Raw genomic sequence first — 18,646 nt, forward strand, 5'->3', positions numbered from 1 at the left:
GTACAATATATAGGTTACAGGTGTACAATATAGTGATTCATAATTTTTAAAGGTTATACCCCATGTATAGTTATTATCAAGTATTGGTTATATTCCCTGCGTTGTACAGCATATCCTTGTAGCTTACTTTATACATAATAGTTTGTACCTCTAAATCCCCTACCCCTATATTGCTTCTCTCCCCTTCCCTCTCCCCACTGGCTACCACTAGTTTGTTCTCTATTTCTTGGAGTCTGCTCTTTTTTGTATGCAAGAATTCTGTCTCTTAATCAGTGAAGTTGCTAGTGAAATATTTCTCCTATTTGAGAGAGATTGCACTTAAAAGATCTCCTCAATTAAAAGCATTCATGTCATCTTCTCCTTCAGTGAAGCACTATGAGGAACTTTGATTTGTCTTGAAACCTGTGTTCAAGGGCCCCATAGCCATTACTAGGCTTCCAAGAATGGAGGCATCTGGGAATGTAGAGCTGAATTAGAATAGGAAACTCCTAGCTTGATACTCAGGCATTAGTTTGCTTTAGTCCTGGGCCACAACACCACCTAGTGGCTCCTTTTGGAAGGAAGTGGATTTCCTTGAAGTGGATTTCACAAGTGCTGTGAAAGAAGGGCTTATAACAATGGAAGACTCTGGAATTTCTATATAGAAACACAGTTATTTAGTCACTTGCTATATAAACATGGTATATCTATGCCTGAAATTTAAAGTCGTTGTCACCAAATGCTACTAATTTTCTATGTTTATGGAAACAGAGTTTCAATCAAAAATAAGACAGAAACTAACAAATGTGTAGAAAAACAGGAAATACTATTTCAAATAGTGAAGTTCTAGAAAGGATTTAAGATTAAAATACATATGTTTATCTGGGGCCTGAACCTCAAATGTATTTATAAAATTTATTTAGTTTCTTGATATAGGTAGATGCCTAGAAAAGGAAAGATTCTTATTAATACATATGCATTATTTGATTCATTCACTCAGCAAATATTCATCTGTCTAATATGATCAATCCACGTTTATTGTTAGATTAAAGGGACAGAAACAAACCCCAGTCTTTGCCCTTATGGATCTGACTATGGTAGACAAAAAGGCATTAAACAAATAAGTGCACATAAATACATTACTGCAGATTTTGATGTTTGCTATAAGATTTCAGGGTATTCTGTGAGAGAATAACAAGATAGTAGGATTTAAAGAGATCTCTGAGATGTGAAAGAACAGTATAAAGAACAAGAACTACTTTGAAGTATATTTTTTTTTCCCTAGGCAATGTATTTTTCATATCTATCAGACCTATAGAGTTACATATAAAATCTCTCAATAGCTCTTCTACTACATTTTTTTCCTTTGGCCATGTTATCTCTGGAATCATTCTTTTCCTACTTTACCTAAGATGTTGCTGCAGGCTTTCTGAATGGATGACATTAGATACTAACTCTTTTATTTTATTTAAAATAATTTTCATCATGAATATCTATTTGGGCTAGGCATGAGTGACAGCTTCTTGCCTACAGTATTTGTTTCAATGGTTAGAGAAACCAGTAGTGCTCTTCTCTTTCGTTGTGGTTCTCTGTTTTGTCCAGTGAGAGGAGCACTGAGAAAGTTGAGATGTATGAACCTCTTTCTCCTTGGTGTTTCTTTTTCTGCCCACTCTGTTCCTTCTATGGAACTCTTGTCAATTTACATATAGTGAGGATTAACCTTTTCTTATACTTGTTAGAGCAAGACCTTGCAAACTGTAATGTGTATACAGATCACCTGGGGATTTGTTAAAATGTTGATTCTGATTCTTCAGGTCTGGTGATCAACTGCAATGTATTGCATTTTTACGGTGCCCCCGGGTGATGCACTTGGTGCTGGTTCATGGACTAATTTGAGCAGCAATGTTCTAAAGGACCCTGTAATCCTTTGACTACTACTCAAACAACTATTTCAAACATTTAATTTTTCTTTGAAGCATCAAATATACAGTATAAACATGCAAATATAAGTGAATGTGCCATATAAGTGCAGAAGTATTATAAAAATCATCTTGTAATGACTGTTTGCAAGGTGGTTTATTGTGGTATCTTCATTCACCACTGCTACTGACTCACGAACTCACTTTCTTACTTTGATTTTCTAATCTCTTAGCTTCACATCTTTGTCATTATCTGCGACCTTTGTAAAGTCCTTCTGGAGTAAACCTTTAGAAGAGAAAAATGTATTCTTCTGGAATTTCACCCAGTAGTCAATTCATTGTGCTTATGTTACTCTCTCACTTTGAGCCTTCAGGACATGATTCAGGTCTGCCTCTTGTCCATGCTTCTTTATTTATTGCCAGACAAAGGGTGGTTTTCATTACTTGACTGTGAGATGGATGAGTGGGAGGATGGATAAATGGATGGAAAAAGAAGTCCAACTGAATGTTAGTCTTATCTCCATAGTATTATCAGCTTCACAATTTAGCTAGGTTGTATTGATTAAAAATGAAATTAATATAAAAATTGAGTGTAATTTAATAAAGTACTAACAATCCCTGTATCAAATAAGATCAGGATTCTAATTTTATTTCTGCCATTTACTGGCTGTGTTACCTTGTGCAAGGTGCTTGACCTTTCCCTTTCTGAGCCTCAGTTTTGTCTTCTATAAACTGGGAAGAACAATACCTACTTTATAGGATTGTTGACTTTTTAAATACCGTATGTGTAGAATCTGGTCTTATGCTCCTAACATATATGATAGTCATTGTCAAATGTGGATCTCAAACATCTGAAGAGAAAGGCAAATGGATTTTTTGAGAGCTGCTTAATAGCCTCTTTCATCAAATACGTTATAACATTGAAAATGCTGGATCATCTACTATATGGAATAATATCCCAAAAGGATATGACTGAAGAGAAGTGATTATTGACAACTAACATAGTTTTCTTTTTCCTAGTTGAATGCTTTAACTAATTCATTTTTCTTTTATTTTGGGCATTTTGCTACTAATGGTAACTTGCCTTAAATAGCAACCACAAAAAAAGGGTACTAGCTTAAGGATTTTTTGCTATGACTTTATAACATGGCATGGATGATAACATTTTAGGGGCTGAATGTCTCACTTCATTCAAGGAAAATTGTAATTAACTGGTGTTGTGATGGCACATGATTTACTTGAAGTTATATTCTCATTCATTTAAGCCACTAATCATAGCTCATATTCAGTCTCTTTGCTGCTGATTTTTTGAACACTATTATTTCTCCAGGTTGAATATATTTGAGATTGTGGCACTGAACATAAAGCAAAACATTCATTGCTTTCATTACTTTTGTAATTACAGTTTACCATAGATGACTGACACTGCTTTGGTTGAACTCAAGAGTAACTGAGAGTGAACTCTATAAAAAATCTGTAGCTATTTTAGGTCATTTTATTTACCAAAACTGTCAAGGATTTGGGGAAATATAGACGATTAAGTGGAAAACTGATTTGTGATCTTTTATCAAAATATAATGAATGAGTCATAGGTTTTTTATAGATGGAGTAGTTCGTTTTCAAGTCATGAGAGCCCCAAAACATTCTTTTATCAGGCTGACCATGCAGTAATGAACACCTGTGAGTACTAATTCTATTTGACCTTAATTTTTCGAGCATAAGGCAGTTCTATTTATGTGATTATTGTCATGCATGTATCAAAATGATTAATGTAAAAGTTTATTTGATCTCATATGTTTGGAAAAAACTAGAGTGTGGTAGAGAATAAATTGCTATATCATAAGGAAAAATTTTAAATGTTTAATAAAAGGGAGGGGGAAATACCATGAAATACCTCATATTCACAAGTAGACACCATCAACGAGGATACTGCAGCAGCTGTCACTCCTGTACTGTAATTAAATTAGAGAGGTTGCCACATCATAACTAGAACTTAATTGTGCTTATATAGTTGATTGTAAGCAGCATATTAGTAAATCAGGCAGGATAATATAAATTATAAGGTAGGGCAGCATTTGTTACTATAAAGCTGCAGGTGTAGGGTTTTCAGTTTTTAAGTGCTCAGTTCTAAACAGTGTGTTCAGTTTTTTAGTATAGAGCCAGTTTTCCAGTTGCAGAATTTATAGTGGACAAATTAAGTGGGCATTACACAGCAGTTATCCTGACACAAGTAGATTAATATTTTTCTTTCTGAAAAATTATAAAAAAGAAATTTGTTTCAAAAGTTGTTTTACATTATGAGGAATTGAGAAATGCCTAAAATCATTATGAAACTAGAAACTTTTATTCACCCAAAGTTTTAAAAATAATCAGTTATTGCTTTTTCTACTTAAAGCAAGGAGTAGACTAATCCCTTCTATCTCCATGAACATATGGTCTTCCCATTTACTTACATAAATATATAAATGTAAAACTTTAATGCACAGGAAATATTTCACATGAAGAGGAGTTACTGCACTTAAGAATTTTATACTTTTTCTAGGTTTTTTGAAGTAATAATGCTCTCAATTTCAATAAAACATTTAAAAAATTTCTTTTGAGTAAGATATACACTAGTATGATATATATACTATAAAGCTAATCATTTTAGAATTGTTATTCAGTACACGGGAAACCTGGCCTTAGGACTTGTGATGTGGCAGTATGAAAGTATTTTTACTATAAAGCAATTTAGCTTATATAGTTATTTCAGTGCACGGACTCAATTATGGTGAAGAACCAACATATTATTACATTATTACTGTGCCAGTTTTACTTAAGTGAGAGTTCTTGAGTTTAATAAGTAGAGTGCTTTTCAGTAATCTCAAAATATTTCTATCTGACGTTCTTGTAGAACTCTAAGTATAGTCCTTAATATGCATACCATAAAGTTGAATACATTCTTTGATATTGAATTTTCTTTAATTGAAAAGACTTAAAAAGAGAAAAGTGCCTTAGGAAAAAAGGAAGTATTGAGTCCATAGTAATATCTCAATAATAAGAAATGTTGTAAATGTATGTTAAGAACTATTCATGATTTTTTATACCGCAGATTCTATATGCACTGGGTATATTACATTATTCAGTAGTACGGAATGATTCATACCTTTATAATACAGAAGACATAATAGAATGTTGTTTTTATTGCATGGTTCAATTATTATTGCATGTTTCTACTTATTACAGGTTCTATAATACCTCTTCTCAGTTAAACTTGCTTCTTTTTTGGAAGATAGCTAAGGTATTCTAGTTGCAGCATGGCAGGTTGGATATAAAAGCTATCCCCTGACCTTTTGTGGCTTTTGGTACTATCCAGGTATCCCTAAGATACTGTCAAACACAGATCTTAAACATTTATGTAGAGCAATCCTGAAAATAATGCCAAGGGATGTGAAAAACAAGGAAAATGAATTTGGTGAAAAATCAGCGAGTGAACTAATAAATGATTACATTATTATTGCTTCTATGCATATTAGTGTGAACTTGAATTGGTCATGAATGACTGCATTATTTTGTCTTTCTATGAGGGGAACAAAATTGGCAAAATGGCCAGATAGCTTAAATGAAATTGAGTTGTTAATAAGTGTAGGTTTCACTATATAGCATTACTTTTTTTAGATGAAGTTTTAAAAACAATTTTGCAAGGCTAGTATAGTTTATATTCATTATAGTTAGATAATGTTATGTGTTCCAATTTTCGTGAATTCTCTAGGTTACAACAGTAACATTTCAAGATTTGCCAGGTTGTAGTCTCTCCACACTGGCAGAGTGTACAAATCTTCAGTTTCTGTCTCTTCGGCGCTGTGGATTAACCTCTTTGCACAGCCTGAGTAACTGCAAAATGTTAAAGTACATTGATGCACAGGTATGTCCTATGTTCTCAATATTTATTTTATAATAAATTATAAAGTGGAGTAAGGTGTAATTCAAGTGTACATTTTAAGAAATGACAATTTTGAAGAAACATTTACTAAAGTAACCTATAACTCAGGGTCTAAAAGAGATCAAGGGCCAAAATTTGTGAGAACCATACAGGGAAGGTGATTAGATGGTATGACCTGGAAATTATCTCTATTTGCAGATGATATAGTTATTGTTTTGTTACTTTTTCCTGCATAACAAATGACCACATTATTTAGTTAATTAAAAACAGTAACCACTTTATTTGCTCACAGTTCTGTGGGCCATGAATTGAGGCCAGACTTATCTGGGCATTTCATCTGCTTCATACCGTGTTGCCTGGGTCTCTTATATAATTTGCAGCTGGGGCTGGAATGTCCTAAATGTCTTCTTTTACATGTCTGGTGCCTTTGGAGTTTGGAATTTCTCTCTCTCTCTCTCTCTGTGCTTTCTTGGGAATCTTAAAAGGGTGAGCTTTCCGAAAAGACAAGCTTCAATATGAAGTGCTTATCAAGCATCTGCTGGCATCATGCTAGCTTGTGTTCTATTGGCTGAGCTTTCAGTTCATGTGGGAGGGGACTATGTGGATGTGTGAATATTGGGTTGTGAGATTTATTGGAACTGCATACAAAGTAACAATCTCCTGCAGTCTGTCTGGCCCCTGGCTCCTAATGAGTCACATCCTTCCCGCATGCAAAAGGACTCATGTCCCAAAGACCCCAAAGTCTCATTAACTCATGGCATCAGACTCAGACTTGAGCACAGAATCTTCTCATCTAAATCAGATCCAAGTGGAGATGATCTGCTCAAGGAAAGTTCTTTCAACTCAGAGATCTCTGAAGTTAAATGAAAAGTTGTCTTCCCTCCCTCCCCCATACCCACATACAGTGGTGAGACAGGACTTGATTAATTAATTACAAGAGTTGTTACCATTCAATATGGGAGAAAACAAGAAGCTCATGGCAGTCCCTGGTCCATAGCTAAGAAACTACCATCAGTTATTAATAAGGACTTGGTTCTGCTCCATGGGAATGGGTCTCCGTGACTCTTGGGTCTGCCCACTAGGCTTTTAACTCCATTCTCAAGACATACTTTCTTTTTTTTTTTTTTCCCCATTTATTTATTTATTTATTTATTTATTTTTGGCTGTGTTGGTTCTTCATTGCTGTGCGTGGGCTTTCTCTAGTTGCGGCGAGCAGGGGCTACTCTTCATTGTGGTGCACGGGCTTCTCATTGCAGTGGCTTCTTGTTGTGGAGCACGGGCTCTAGGTGCGTGGGCTTCAGTAGTTGCGACATACAGGCTCAGTAGTTGTGTCTCATGGGCTCTAGAGCACAGGCTCAAGTACTTGTGGTGCACGGGCTTAGTTGCTCTGTGGCATGTGGGATCTTCCCGGACCAGGGCTCGGACTTATGTCCCCTCAATGGCAGGTGGATTTTAACCACAGCACCACCAGGGCTCGAACCCATGTCCCCTCATTGGCAGGTGGATTTTAACCACGGCACCACCAGGGAATCCCCAAAGGCATACTTTCTTTTCCATAAGAGGTGCCCTGTTTTGCAGCTGAGAATTTTTCTCAATGTTTTTTTTTCGTAGAAGATTGGGGTGTGGTGTGCTAGAGTTTTATTTTTATTTTAGATTATATCATTTTCAATTCAAACTGACTGTGCTTCCACCAATATGATTTTCTTTTCAAACTTTGTGTTTCCTTTGCTTCTTATTAAGTTTACTCCATTAGACAAAGGCTATATTCATATTTTTGAGAAGGATGTTGAAGGACTAAACCATTAAGATTCTTAGAAGCCCATTTATCTTTCTGAAATCTTAAAAGAAGGGAATTGCTGTTGCATCCGTGACTTATGATCTTGACATTGAGACCAATATTATGTATTGCAGAGATGTGTATGTTTAGTAAAAGTATAAATCTATATATCAGATATATATCTAATTCATGGTATTGGTATTCTTTGGAGGGAAAGATAGCAAAAGGGACTGAGGAAGGGAAATGGGGAGATTTCAAATTTTTCCTTGTTTGGTTTCTTTAAAATAAGTTTTTTAGCAACTATGACCAAATGTTCACTCTTCTTCATTTAGATAGTTTGAAATATTTTGTTATATGATCCTCTGTGTTTTCTATATTTTAAAAGATTATTAATAAATATGAAATCATTTATTTGGTTACTTAGTATTTTCATCTAGATAGTATAACACTCTACATAGTTATCTTAAAAGTTAGGGATTCAGGGCTTCCCTGGTGGTGCAGTGGTTGAGAGTCCGCCTGCCGATGCAGGGGACACGGGTTCGTGCCCCAGTCTGGGAAGATTCCACATGCTGCGGAGCTGCTGGGCTCGTGAGCCATGGCTGCTGAGCCTGCACGTCTGGAGCCTGTGCTCCGCAACGGGAGAGGCCACAAAGTTAGGGTTTCAGATATTCATTTAAAGATCATATATCTCATCTTCCCTCTTTTTGCAAGCTTTAAATGTTTCATTAATAAGCCATTGAAATAAAACTGATTACATTTGTTCTTTGTTTTAGGAAAACAATATTGAGACTATCAACTGTGAAAATTTGGAAAATCTCTGTGTTGTTCTTCTTAATAAAAATCAACTGACTTACTTTCATGGTTTGGATGGCTGCACTAATATCCAAAATCTTGAACTTTCACATAATAAAATCACTCGAATTGGTGAGAACAGTGGAATTTAAATATAGTGACATTTATTATTTCTCATTATTGTATTTTGTTTCATTTATTCTTTTTTGAGAATAGGCCACCATCACTAATTTGCTCATTTTATCCAAGCCATACTTAAGGAAACAAAATTAGTTTTAATATATATAAAAGGAATATACTCCCACCACTGGCAAATGGGTGGTTGTTAGTAGCTCCTTAAATTAGTATATTAACCTCCCTGTTCCTTTTCTTATAACCAACAGTGATCTGAACTCTACTGAAGAATATAATACCCTAGTTTGTTGCCATCATATTTTTATGGACCCTATGCTTTCTATACTTCTCAGCAACTGTCATAACTGTTTCCTGGTATGACACTACTCTCCTTACCTACATACATCACTTGTATTAACCTTTCCTTCTTTAGGTAAGGCTACTAATACCACATAAAAGAAAGAGTTTATCAGTTTGAATCTCCCTAATCATCTTTGTCCCTCTATATGTCTGTCTGTATCCCTATATATCAATAGCGTTTCCATCCTTATTCTTTGTAATCCATAAAATTCAGTGATGAAAATGTCTTTTCTTATTTAAGACCAGCCCTTCTATTTTCCATAAATATACCTGTTATTCTCCTCTGGTATCTTCCTCCATCATTTATCACCTTTCTCATGTCAGATTCTTCCTATTGCCGTCCATTGCCTCCTCTCTCTTCCTCTTGTTGTCAAGTCCTGTGAAAGAGTGTTCTGTTCTTGCTCTCAGTTCTTACTACCCATCTTCCCTCTTCTGCCCACTGAAATTCAGCTTCAACTCACTTCTATACATTTCCAGTGTGGTAAGTCTAAAATAAATATCTCATGTTTTTTAATACCTGGCTTAAAATTCTGTTTGTTTGGGTTTTTAAAATTTAACTTGTGAGATTCTCAAGGGAATTGATAAGGGCTTAAATGATGGTTAATCAATAATCAAGGATTAGAAAAAAATAATGAACTAGATAAAAACATTACTCTGGTATTCTACTAATGGCTTAAATTATTGGACCCCCAGAAGGTCCATTCTTTCCACCTTCTCCATCCTATGGTGGTTAGGAAATGTGATCTGTACTGAAATATCACGAAATAGGATGGGAGCAGGTGGAGGAGTAGAAGTAAGCCTGCTTTCTGTGTTTAGGCCTGGTTCTATCTAGGCCTTCTTGATATTAATTTAATTTGTTTGCCTATATAATATTTTGTTTTTTTTTTCATTTTCTTATTGTTGAACACTTCAAACATTTACAAAATGAGTACATGGAGATTCCATATACTATAGTCAACATTTGGTCCATCATTACTGTTTGGTTTTTATTATATTTTTTCTTTTTTAAAACAAATCTCTAAATCATAAAGTTTCATCCTTTCATACCTCAGGAGATGGTTTTTAATAATATGGTACTTTCTTACTTAACTACAATGCATTGTGTTGCCTAATAATATTAATAGTGATTCCTTCTATCAACTGATAATCCATAATCCAAATTTCCTTATTTTCTTAAAATTATCAGGGTTTTTTGAATAATAACACAAACAATGACCACATATTACATTTACATAGGTGTCTGAAGTCCTATCTAATCTGTAGTAGTCCTTCCACTTTTTTTCCTCCATGTCATTGATTTGTTGCAAAACCTATGTTAATTGTCCTATACAGTGTCCCACATTTTGGGTTTGTCCATTTACTTCCTTTTAGTGTATTAAAATTGTTTCACTATGCCTATAAATATTTCATGTCCTGTAAATGAAAGCTAGTGCAACAGGCTTGAGTTAATTAATATTTAGTCTTTTTTTGGCAAGAATTTTTCATAGGGGTTGCTTCATATTGTGCTTCGTATTGCCGTATGTCAGGAGTCATACAGTGAATATTTGCTTTTAATGATGCTACAGTTGCATGTTGGGTATGTGAGTGATAGCCTAAACGTTCCATTATAAAGTTTCCCATGAACCTTTTATCTAATGCTTTCATACATTGATTAATGTGCCCTGAATCAATGCAGTGGGGGATACAAAAAATGAGTTTTCTAATTTGAACATTCCTTCCACATTTAAAAAATTTATTTAATAACTATTTGCTTACCTTGGAATCATTCGTAGAGGAAAGAGAGGAATAAATGCCTACCTTTATATTGATAGACTTTTACAGTAAGGTCATTACTTTCAGTGGTGTCAAGTGAATTTTCTTTGTTTCATTTATTTTGTTTTGCTTTTGCACTTTTCTCTCTCTCCCTGCTCTTCTCTCTTAGTGTTCTTATGAACTCATAGAATTTTATAATATAGAATATTTCAGTATCTTTTCTTATTATACTGCTTGATACTCAAATTGTCCAGTCCTGTGAATTTGATTGAAGATATCAAATATTGATATCTCCAAATTTACTTTTTGAACTTTATAGTTGTGTTATTTTCTCTTCCACTGTAGTCCTTGGTTGATACCAACACTAACATAACTATTTGCTATGGATTATAATAGCCATAAAATAGTTTCAAAACAACAATGCCAGTATTAGAAGCATTTTAGAAGTATTTAGAAGAAAACTTCTAAATTAACTTTGAGATTTTTTTTGCATTTCTTTTGGCCCTTACATTTTGTCCCCCAAAGCGATGTTCTCACTTGAAGTATTTTATCTTTGTGATTATGTTATGAATTTGAAATATAATTAGTTCACTTTTCCCTTTGATTCAGTTTTTTTTTTTTTTTTTTTTTTTGCGGTACGTGGGCCTCTCACTGTTGTGGCCTCTCCCGTTGCGGAGTGCAGGCTCCGGACGCGCAGGCTCAGCGGCCATGGCTCACAGGCCCAGCCGCTCCGCGGCATGTGGGATCCTCCCGGACCGGGGCACAAACCCGTGTCCCCTGCATCAGCAGGCGGACTCTCAACCACTGCGCCACCAGGGAAGTCCAGCCGTCAGTTTTATTTTTGAGATGTAAGACAGATATATGTTTCTACAGACTACATTTAAGAAGACTCAAAGAGATTGTGCTTTCATACTTGTTCATTTCACAGTTATCCCATCTATTTTTATATATAGATATTTATGTATATATGTGTATAATAATACATGTGTATCACATGTGATATATGTGTGTTTGTAAATATACATACATATACATATATCTAAGAAATATATGTATATATGCTAATTCTTTCACAAAATATAGAATATTTTAAGTACTGTTCTTTATCTTGCTCTTTTTCATTTTACAACATATATGGAGTTCATAGCATTCTTTTTCTATGGCTTGATAGTATTCAGTTGTGTGTATGCACTAGAGTTTATTCCACTGGTCCCTGGTTGATGGACAATGGATGGTTTACAATCTTCCACACTACCATCATGACTAACCCGATACCTCTGTCATTTCATACCTCATCAGATATATCTTTAGGTTAGTTTCCTGATATATATATATTTTGTGGGGGGCGAAGGACATCTTTAATCTGGGAAGATAGTGCCAGACACACTTTATATGGGTTGTACCACTTTGTACTCCTACCATTAATACATGTTAATGGCAGAGTTTTTTGTTTTTTGCTTTTTTTGCTTTTCTTCTGTTTATTATGTTGTTCTTTTCTATTTTTAAGTTAAATTTGTAATTTAATTATTTATCATTTTTCACTCTTGTTGACATAAGTACTTAAGTCTATACATTTTACTCTGAGCACTGCTTATTCTGTAACTTCTGAATACGGTATAGGTATTTTCATCTGCTCTACAATTATATGATGTATTTTATCTTTTACCTAAAATTTTAAATTTCCATATGGAAAGGGCATTTTTATTGTTATTTTTTCTAGTTTTATTGTATTATAGTCAGAGAATTATTTTTGTGCCATATCTGCTCTTTGAAACTTGTGGTTTTCTAATATGTGGTTAATTTTCAGGAATGTTTCATGTGCACTTGAAAAGAAGGTTGTTGTTTTTTGTTGGAATATAAAGTATCTGTTTTCATCTTTAAGATCTACATTAATGATCTTTTATTTTAGGTCTTAAATGTGTACTTGATTTACCTTGGACTGAAGGAGTTGAGCTAGATTGAATGTATCTGTTCTTTTTTTTTTTTTAAACATCTTTATTGGAGTATAATTGCTTTACAATGGTGTGTTAGTTTCTGCTTTATAACAAAGTGAATCAGTTATACATATACATATGTTCCCATATCTCTTCCCTCTTGTGTCTCCCTCCCTCCCACCCTCCCTATCCCACCCCTCTAGGTGGTCACAAAGCACCGAACTGTGTATCTGTTCTTAATCAGCCTATTTCTTTGTGTACATCCTTTGGTTTCTGCGTTATGAATGTTGCTCCATGCTGTTATACAGATATTCTTAACTGTGTTATCTTTATTGTGAATTTTAGCCTTGAGAATTTTAAGTTCTGTTCTTTGTCTCTTTAATGCTTTTGTGACTGAATTCTTCCTTGTCTTACCTTGGTTTCTACCTTGGTTTCATTTTGTTTGTATTTGCCTAATCTAAAAAAACCTTTTAACATTTCTGAATCACTTTGTTTTAGGTATGTACTTGTAAATAGCATGGATTTGGGTTTTATTTTTTGATCCAAGCTTAAATGTTTTTCTCTCATATAGACCATGGCCATTTGCATTTATTAATTTAATTCATATACTTGGTCTCAGTACTGTCCTCCCCCTCAGGATGATGCTCTCTCTTTCTGGAGGGAGGCCTTGTTGGTAATAAATGGGTTCTTCCACCGCTGGGGCACCTCCAGTTTTTACTTATCTGTTCAGTTTCCGTAGGATTTCCTCTGTACGAGTGTCGATTCAGCCTGGATTGTGTTGATCCTGGATACTTATTACCCCACTTAGAAAGAAATTTAGCTTGTGATTTCTTTATCTCCCATTTGCAATGGAAGGATATGTTGTGGGTATTTTGATTTCTTTGTTGCACTTTATGAATTTCTGGAGGAGGTTTGGGGAGAATTGGATCTCATCAGTCACCATCAACTCCCTTTTTAAAAAATATAAATTTATTTATTTATTTATGGCAGTGTTGGGTCTTCGTTGCTGTGCACGGGCTTTCTCTAGTTGCGGTGAGCGGGGGCTACTCTGTTGCAGGTGCGCGGGTTTCTCATTGCGGTGGCTTCTCTTGTTGTGCAGCATGGGCTCTAGGCACGTGGGCTTCGGTAACTGTGACACGCGAGCTCAGTAGTTGTATCTTGCAGACTCTACAGCACAGACTCAGTAGTTGTGGTGCACAGGCTTAGTTGCTCTGAGGCATGTGGGATCTTCCTGGACCAGGACTCGAACCCGTGTCCCCTGCACTGGCAGGTGGATTCTTAACCACTGCACCACCAGGGAAGTCCCCATTTTTTTTTTTTAAATTTGGGAAAAATATAGTGGTTTTCACAAAGCAAGCTTTTGTTTTGCAAACGCTTCAAGGCATAATTTCTAAAATGTAATGTATAATGTTCTTTAATATGTTTATTTGTCTATGTGTCTGTGCTGCCTGCTTTGGGACCACTTATGACTTCTCCCATATGGAAATACTGATACTTTTGAGACAAATTTTTTATTGTAAAATTTTTATTTAAAATACATACAGAAATAATTTTGTTGTTGTTGGAATGAAGGCAAGTGCACTGATAATGTACGTTACTTTATTGGTACTCACTGAAGCAAGCTTGAAAAAAAAGAAAAAGGCTGTTTGTAAGAAGAAATGCTTGAACTCCCATTCACTTCATTTTCATTGCCAACAGTGCTGTATGGGATTTTTTGTAGTCAGTGGATTTCCTGGGATAGGATATCTGCAAGACTTATGTGAAAACTGCCATGTTATTAATTGATGTACCTGAGGTATCTCTATGTAGTACACGCTCAGCAAACAAGGTAAAAGACATCTTTGCTGTCTGTTGGGTATAATGAAAACACTGTATTTATTGAGTGTGAGAAGAGTATACATGGGAAAGTAGATTTTCTGAAGACCAGTTGGAGTCTGTTTTTCATCTTCAGGAACTGCTTACAGAGATTCTGGTTGAGTTAAATGAAAAGCATAGATTTTGTCTTTCAATGATATATTGATGCTAAGAACTCTTATGAAGGGGCACAAAGATAGATTTGTGTTTATAAGTTAATAAGTCACTATTCCATGCTATAATATTTCTTAAGGAAGTGAAATAAAATTGGAAGCAATACCAAATATTCTACATTTGTAGTTTCGAGTTTAATTTGTTCCTAATTCTAACTAAGCTATATTATTGCAGTAGTTAATTCACAATGTTAACTCTAATTACTCTTTTTATTAGAAAACATTAGTGTACATTTTTTACTTTCTTTCCATTTAGTGACTGAAAATAGCAACTCTATCACTCTCTTTAAGGCACTTTATTTGAAATCATTTATGCTGAATGTTTTCCATTCGAATTAAACTGATTAATTGTAGATTTAGAAACACAATGTGAAATATAGTGTTTTAAAGTAATAGTTTAAAATTTAATTCTATAAATTGAAAGTTACAAAGTTCTTTAATGTTTAAACATATTGTATGCTGTGACTATAGAAAGAAATGGTCTTTATTATTATTAATCATAACTGAAATATGAATTTAAAATATAATTCAAAATTATATCCTTAAGATGTATTCCATATTGAGGTACAGATTATTTTCTGGTCAAATGTAGCAAAAAATTATTATATTGGGCATATATGGTCATATAAATTTTGTAGTCATTTAAAGATTACTTTGTACGTTTTTATATTATTTTCTACAATTGGTTCTATTTTGGCAGCAAGTTTTTGACTATAGAGTATTTTTACTTGACCTGCCATTATTCTTGCATGTTTTGAACACACAAGATAATTGCTTTAAGCTCTTTAAATTCACTTCGGGTTGATGATTTTAAAGATGGATTTATTTTAATTGGAAAAGAGATTTTATTATAATTTTTAATTTTAAATTTTTAATGTTTTATTCCCTGAAGTTACACGAATCTTTATCTTTTATAACTCACTTTAATTTGGGTGGATTTCAGTTTAAATTTTAGGGTTTGTTATCTTCATTATATTTCTTCCTTTCTTTTGCCTGAAATTTCCCATGAGTAAATTTCAGGCAAAATTGGTAAGACATTTTTTTTTTTATAAGTAATGTGGAGAAAACTTTTCTTAAATGAATGTTGCCACAGTGTTCATTAAAATTTATAAACTTTACCTGTGGGGAATCTTTCATATTTTGAGTTAGTATTTTTTATTTAGTTTTTTAATGAATAGCCAAAGCAAATGAAAAATAGGTGATTTATAAGTTATAATCTAGTTTTCTTTTTTCCTCCCAAAATATATTGAATTTTATTGACTTTCTAGCAGAAACATTTTAAAACTAAACTAATTTTTAACATCCATGCTGCATGACCAAAGTGTTTATTAAAAAAATACAACTTAAGTATAATAAATATAGTAATAGATAACTTTTTTTTCTACCAGGCATTTCATGTGCTTTATACATATTAACTCATTTGATTTTCACATAAGTGTTATTAGTTAGGTACTATTTAATCTTTTTTTTTCCAGATAAGAAAGCTGAAACATAGACAGTTTAAGTAAGTTGTCTAAAATCACACCGTTAGTTAATGATAGAGCCAGGATTTGAAACTCAGCAGTCTATCCTGGTACCAAATTTTTTAATCGATTCATTCTATTGCCTCTCTCATAAATACTCATTTAATATTTAAGATTATTACTGTTTTGTCATACCGTATTACAAAGTCTTTATGCTGAAAAATATATAATGATTTTAAGGTTTATTCCTTAATAAATTTATTAATGAGCCAATTTATTGAGCATCTGCTATGTGGAAGCACTTTTCCAGGCACTAGAACACAGCACTGGAATATTGCTGAGGGTGCAGCAATAAACAAAATAAATGACTATCCTGACTTTCACTGAGATTATCCTACTGATAGATATTGATATAGAGAGAAAGAGAAAAAGAGTAAATTGCCATGTGTCCTTTATTGACTGTTGGGTAAAAATGAAAATAAGTATGATGTAAATGTCTTTAATGCCAGCAATTTATAAATCATTAATTTATAAATTTCAGGTAATACAGCCCTAGAAAATATTATTGTAAATAGTTAGAGATACTAGGAGATTTTTTTTTTCTGCTGCTTTATTTTCAGATAATACTGCTTTCTGGAAAAGTGAATCTAGTATTCTAAGTATGAAAGATATTGAATAATTCAACATTTTCACATAGGCTTGATTACTATGTCGTGGCTCATAGGGGAAATGTGCCTGGATTAATTCTTGCTGCCAAATGTTGTCATTGGAACATTAGAAAAAATAATGAAGTAAAATAAGATAAAGCTGTAGATATTTTGCTTGTAGAAATGTTTTTCATTATATACTTAGTGAATTCTTTGGATTCCACTAGATGGTGCTAGCTTGCTCTTTAGTTTTGAAATGCAACACAATGCCTAGAACAAAGCTAAAAGTGATTTTGCAGATCTGCCAGTCTAGGCTTCTTAGTTTACAGATAGAAAAACAGACCCACATAGTTTTCGTCTAACTCCTGGCAGAGGTGGGGCTAGAATCCACATTTCCTGATTCCTGTTTCAGTATTCTTTTTTCCGTACAACCTGTATGATCCTGAAGGACTTTTGCATTGAAGTTGAAAATCTCAAGTGTAACTCATTATATTTGTATGTAACTGTCAAACATAGCAATCACTGAGCAGCTAAAGGAGGTAGACCTTTACCAAACACTTTTTTAGTGAAAACCTCTAGCCTAATTCAACATCTTTAGTATTGCTGTTCCTTACAGGAGAGTTTTTTCCCCCTGTGGCGGGAATGTTTTATTAGACCATTGGCTCATTTCTGTGGGAAGAATTCTTTGAAATAGATATTTGTAGCAAGTATAGCCAAATGCTAATTTTGCCATGGGCAATGGCCTTTTGAGGGATAAACATAGTTGGCTTCAATTTTATTTTGTGGGACCTAGGAAACTTTTAAAGGGCTAATAAAGAATATATTGAAGGAGTAAACTCAAGAATATTTAAGCAATCCTTTATATTTATTATATTTAAGCCCTTTGAAACAGACTCTTGAATATTTTTGTGGTTATTATTTGTTTTGTTTTAGATGGGTAGTAGAAGAAATAACAGAAATTTTTACAGGGAGAGAATTATTTTCTTAGAGACGTTGAGGAAGTAATGATGTTCTAACGTTAAGTCTTGCTGTAAGTCTGTTTTGCTCAGTTCTCATCCTTTATTTGACAGCGAAGAATTTCTAAGATTAAAAGAAGAAGGGGGGCAATTTATTCTAACTTCCTTCCCACCTAGATTCCTCCTTTTGATCCAATGCACTGACTGGATCAAATTACTGTTTAATCAGTTGTTGTGTATAGACTCTTCTGAGTATGTATTAATATCCTATTCCTTCTTCAAGGTTTAGCTCAAACATATCTTTGAAGCCTTATTTGGTCACCACAGTTACAGGTTTTTTGTTTGTTTGTTTGTTTTATTCAGTTACAGTTTTTTAACTCCTTGTTTTTATTGAGGATAATTGTTAGGAAACAATAAATATCATTTTTACCCAACATGTGAAAGTGTTGTAAATGCTACTTTAAAATGTTATTTTTAATCCTCCCAATAATGTGAAGTCACCCCCACTGCACAAAAAAGGAACAAAGGATCAGAGTAGTTAAGTAACTTGCTTATAGTCATATAGCTAGTTTTCAAATAGGCATGTGTTACTGAAATTCAGGACTGCCTGCCTCAGAGCCTATTCATTATTGATTATGCAATACTGCCTGTTGATTAAGTGGAGCACTTGTCATGTTAGCAGAGTCCTGGAGAAAAAGTTATATACATGACTCCCATGGTGTTTGTAGGTTGTAGATCTTCATTCTCATAGCTTTTTTTAATTTATTTTTTTGATTTAAATATTTTTGAGGCCATGATATTTGGTGCACACAAATTTATAACTGTTATATGTTTCTGTTAAATTGACCAATTTTATCTTTTTTTAACATTTTTATTTGAGTATAACTGTTTTACAATAGTGTGTTAGTTTCTCCTTTACAACAAAGTGAATCAGTTATACATATACATATGTTCCCATATCTCTTCCCTCTTGTGTCACCCTCCCTCCCACCCTCCCTATCCCA

General features: G+C 33.8%; 1 protein-coding gene across 1 annotated transcript in view; it reads left to right on the forward strand.

Annotated features, from left to right (window-relative positions):
- The window catches only part of LRRIQ1 (leucine rich repeats and IQ motif containing 1), a 132,058-nt gene that overhangs the window by 43,038 nt on the left and 70,374 nt on the right, over positions 1-18,646 (forward strand). Inside the window, exons 10-11 of the mRNA XM_067008314.1 lie at positions 5,650-5,802; positions 8,371-8,521. Coding sequence (XP_066864415.1) covers positions 5,650-5,802; positions 8,371-8,521 — 304 coding nt within the window. The remainder of the gene's footprint in view (positions 1-5,649; positions 5,803-8,370; positions 8,522-18,646) is intronic.

The sequence above is a fragment of the Kogia breviceps genome, chromosome 12 (assembly GCF_026419965.1).
Source record: "Kogia breviceps isolate mKogBre1 chromosome 12, mKogBre1 haplotype 1, whole genome shotgun sequence".
In the NCBI taxonomy this organism is placed as follows: Eukaryota; Metazoa; Chordata; class Mammalia; order Artiodactyla; family Physeteridae; genus Kogia; species Kogia breviceps.